We start from the raw sequence: 4201 nt of genomic DNA, 5'->3' as shown, positions 1-4201 counted from the left end.
CGGCCGCCCGGGCGCTGCCCTGCTGCTGCACGTCCAGCCCCGTGAAGATCAGGAGGGTCAGTGTGTCGGGCTAAGTCTTACATGGAAGCTTCTGGAACGTGAGTGAACATGCACCCATCATCCAGGCCCCAGTTAAAGTGCAGATTCCGACCCGGAGGTCTGGGTGCGGGTCTTCGTTCCTGCATTTCTAACAAACTAACGAGCTTTCCGGAGGCAGTGGAGGAGGTGAGGGTAGTGACCAGGCGAGGCGGATCCGGAGTCCCTGCAGTTGTCAGGTGGTGAAGGGGAGGAGTGAAGGTATAAAAGGCGAGCTTCTGGCCCTGGCGGTTGGTTGGAGCATCGTCCCCATACACCAAGGTTGCAGGTTTGATCCCGTCAGGGCACATACGAGAACCAGCCAATGATGCATAAATTAAGTGGAACAACAAATCGGTGTTTCTCTCTCTATAGTCAATAAATAATAAGTGAAATAAAGCCCCGGCTGGTGGCTCAGTAGATAGAGGTTCGGCCTATGCACCAGAGGGTCTCGGGTTCAATTCCCAGTCAAGGGCATGTGCCTGGGTTGCAGGTTCCATCCCCGGCCTGGTTGGAGCCCCATGCAGGAGGCAGCCATCGATATTTCTCTCTCACATCAATGTTTTTCCTCTCCCCCTCTCCCTCCCTTCCACTCTCTAACTGGAAAAAATATCCTTGGGTGAGGATTAACAAAAACAATAAGTAAAATAAAAGGCACTCCTACCACCTAGTAGAGCACCCCACAGAACAGGGGCTCAGAAAGCGCACAGTGGGAGTGCAGGGGTCAGCGTGTGCGGAGCCTGTGGCTGTCCCATGGTGCTTGGCGAGAGGTGAGGTTGGAGGGAAAGTGACAGGAGGGAGAACTTCACGTCAGTCTGTTCACCAGGGCGCCCCTGGAGCTGGTCTGTGCCAGCCTGTCCCAGGCCCTGCAGAGCAGGCCTTGTATTCGGCCAGCCCTTAGGCAGGACTCACCTGGACCTTGGGAGAACACAGGCTGAGCAGTTGAGAACTGGGTTTGAGAATGTAAACTCCACGAGGGCAGAGGTGTTTTCTCTTCCGTTTATTCCTCTATCCCTGGTGCCTGGCAGGTGCCTGGAACAGCTTCAGTAAGTGCTCGCTAAACACGTGACTGAGCGCGCGATGGTGAGCAGCTGAGAGGCTGATGAACGTGGGGTGAAGGAAGACTCGGTTAAGATCAGGCCGTTCCTTACTGCAGGGGCAGGGCGGGCGGGCGCCGAGGAGGAGTCGCTCACTCCCGTCTCTCTCCTGCCGACAGGTGCCCCGGGAGGCGGTGGTGGAGAAGCCAGCCCGGGCAGCGGAGCGCGAGGCCCGAGCCCTGCTGGAGAAGAACCGATCGTATCAGTTGCTGGAAGACAGTGAGGAGAGCAGTGAGGAGAGTGTGGGGAGGGCTGGGAGCCGTCTCCAGAAGAAGCGTAAAAGGCGGAAACACCTGCGGAAGAAACGCCAGGAGGAGGAGGAAGAGGAAGAGGAAGAGGATTCTGCGAGAGGGAAGAAGACGGGGTGAGTTGGAAGTAGGGTGAAGGAGGATGGGCAGTGGCTGCTAGGACAGCAGGCCTTCAAGGCACCTTGATGTAATGCTCTGGGCTGGGCTGCAGGGGGAGCCGGCAGCAGCCGGAGAAGCCGGAGTCGGAGGATGAGTGGGAGCGGACCGAGCGAGAGCGCCTCCAGGACCTGGAGGAGCGCGACGCCTTCGCAGAGCGGGTTCGGCGGCGGGACAAGGACCGGACTCGCAATGTCCTGGAGCGGTCGGACAAGAAGGTGCGGGAACGGCACCCTCCGGCACCCCCAGGAGGACCCTGGGTCAGATCTGAGGGTGGCGTGATGCAGACGGGGTCTCTGGGAAGACAAGAGGGTGCCTGTAGTGGGAGTAGACCTCTGGAGAGGGGCCCCCTGGTCCTCTGGCTAAAGCCACCCTCTGCGGACGCCATGGCATCGATTCCTCAGTGAGCAGAACGTTTCCCTGGGCCCGGGCGCGCCTGACTTGCCCTTGTGGTTCTGGAGGAGGGCGGCCGTGGCTATGGGACTGCAGCCTCACACCCTCGCTCTTGCTTTCTTCTCCTAGGCGTATGAAGAGGCGCAGAAGCGCCTCAAGATGGCCGAGGAAGACCGGAAGGCCATGGTGAGTCCCCGTGCCCAGGAAGCCATGGTCAGAAGGCCGAGGAGAGACTTGGGTGGCGTGGTTAGTGGTCGGGAGGAGCCAGAGAGGCGGTGCAGCGGGGTGGCTGATGGTGCCTCTGGAGGAGGGCCCTGCCTGACAGGAGCCGCTGAGAGGGGCTTAGTTGTCGCGGGAGGAAGCCACCCAAAACCCGCCTGACTCTTGGATCAAATCGTACTGTGTGAGTGAGAGAACCGTGGGCTGGACGTGTCGTCAGAAGGCAGTTGGCCGGTAGGGGCAGGGCAGCTGTCCCCCAGGGATGCGCTGCCCATTCAGCTCCGCACACCGTGTCCAACGCTCTCCTCCCTAAGCCTCCACCCCCGGTGGCCTGTGGCCTCCCTCTGGTTTCCTGGCTGGTCTGCTCACTGCACGGGACAGAGTGCTGTGAGGGAGGGATGAGCTGGACTTGCCTTGACATGAGCCTAGGGAGGGTGGGCAGCTTTTCTAAGCCTGGTCCTCCCAAGTAAGGTCACACTTCGGTTTCCCGGAAGAGACTCGGGGTGTCTGAGAACGGCCTGGTGGCCTCAGGCCCCTCCTGGCCCATCCATCTCAGGTCTCACCACAAAGGACTGGCCAGGGACTCTCAGATGTGTCAATAGTGCAGTGTTTTTATTTGCCTGAATTTGTTTAGTCTTTTTCAATTGTGAAAACTTTCAAACAAATAGGAAAGTTGAAGGAATAGTATAATGGACACTCACACAGACTCTTTGGGTTCAAAAATTGCAATGCCTGTGTAAACGTGGCCTTGTTTTCTTTTTGAATCATTTAAAAGCATTTAACTGGCCAGTGCATCGCAAAGGTTGAGCGTCAAGCCAGGAACCAACAGGCCACTGGTTTGATTCCCACTGAGGGCCCATGATTGGGTTGTGGGCTCGATCCCCTGTGGGGGGCGTGCAGGAGGCAGCCGACTGATGATGTTTTCTCTCTCCTCAATGTTTCTATTTCTTTATCCCTCTCTCTCTCAAAAAATCAATAAATATATTTTTAAAAAATAATATAAAAGCGTTTAAGACATCGTAGCACTTTATCCCATCGTCATGTGCCTCTTAGGAATACAGGGGTTCTCCCTGAAGTGGGTGCCATTGTCACCCCCGAGGAGATGAACAGCGCTTCTCATGTGTCAGCCAAGAACCTGCACTCAGATTCCCCTGCTTACCCCAAAATGTCTTTCTAACACTTTTTTACTTGTATGTATTGATTTTAGAGAGAGACACTGACCTGTTGTTCCAGTCATTTATGCATCACTGGCTGCTGCTTGTGTGTGCCTTGTCGGGATCGAACCCATACCTGGTGTGTCAGGATGGCGCTCTCACCAGCGGAGCTGCCCCCCAGGGCGGAAATGTGCTTAATAACCTCTGTTTCCAAATCGCAATCCCGTGAAGGTCCTGCCTTGCATTTGGTTGTTAGTCTCTTGGGTTTGTTCATTTTCTCTGTCCCCTCTTGTGGCATGTCCTGTGTTCTGGGTTTGTCTCATTCTCCTCCTGTGCGTTCAGCGCTTCCATGCCCTGCACCTCCTTTAATGTGGACGTTGGGTGTAAAGCTTCTCCGGACGTGGCGGAGAGCGGTGGCAGCAGCACCTGCCCTGCCAGCTCGCCCCTCACGGTGCCACCCTTTCCCCAGCAGCCGTGCCTCTGACGGGCCACCCCCGTGGGGCCTTTCCAGAATCAGTTATTTCATGGGGGTTGCAATGCTGGCGTTGGGGTGCTTTTTATATAAAGAAGAGCTTTTTCGCAACAACTAGAAGTGAGCTACAATTCCTCTTAGCCGGCAGGGCGGATGCCTGTTTCCTTAACTGCTAATGTTCAAAGTAGGAAGTCAGGCGTGCCCCCCCCTGCTCTGGCGACAGGTTCCCTGTCCTTGGTGTGTGTGTGTGGCGTTACACCGTACTCATGAATTTCTTTTTTCTTTTTTAAAAAATATATTTTATTGATTTTTTTTTACAGAGAGGAGGGAAAGGGATAGAGAGTTGGAAACATCGATGAGAGAGAAACATTGATCAGCTGCCTCCTG

At 55.7% G+C, this 4201-nt stretch overlaps 1 protein-coding gene across 1 annotated transcript in view; it reads left to right on the top strand.

Moving 5' to 3' along the window:
- The window catches only part of DHX16 (DEAH-box helicase 16), a 36223-nt gene that overhangs the window by 22171 nt on the left and 9851 nt on the right, over positions 1–4201 (top strand). Inside the window, 3 exon segments of the mRNA XM_015570675.1 lie at positions 1290–1536; positions 1632–1794; positions 2099–2155. Coding sequence (XP_015426161.1) covers positions 1290–1536; positions 1632–1794; positions 2099–2155 — 467 coding nt within the window.

The sequence above is a fragment of the Myotis davidii genome, unplaced genomic scaffold (assembly GCF_000327345.1).
Source record: "Myotis davidii unplaced genomic scaffold, ASM32734v1 scaffold1007, whole genome shotgun sequence".
Classification (NCBI taxonomy): domain Eukaryota; kingdom Metazoa; phylum Chordata; class Mammalia; order Chiroptera; family Vespertilionidae; genus Myotis; species Myotis davidii.
This window is presented reverse-complemented; position numbering and strand designations above follow the sequence as displayed.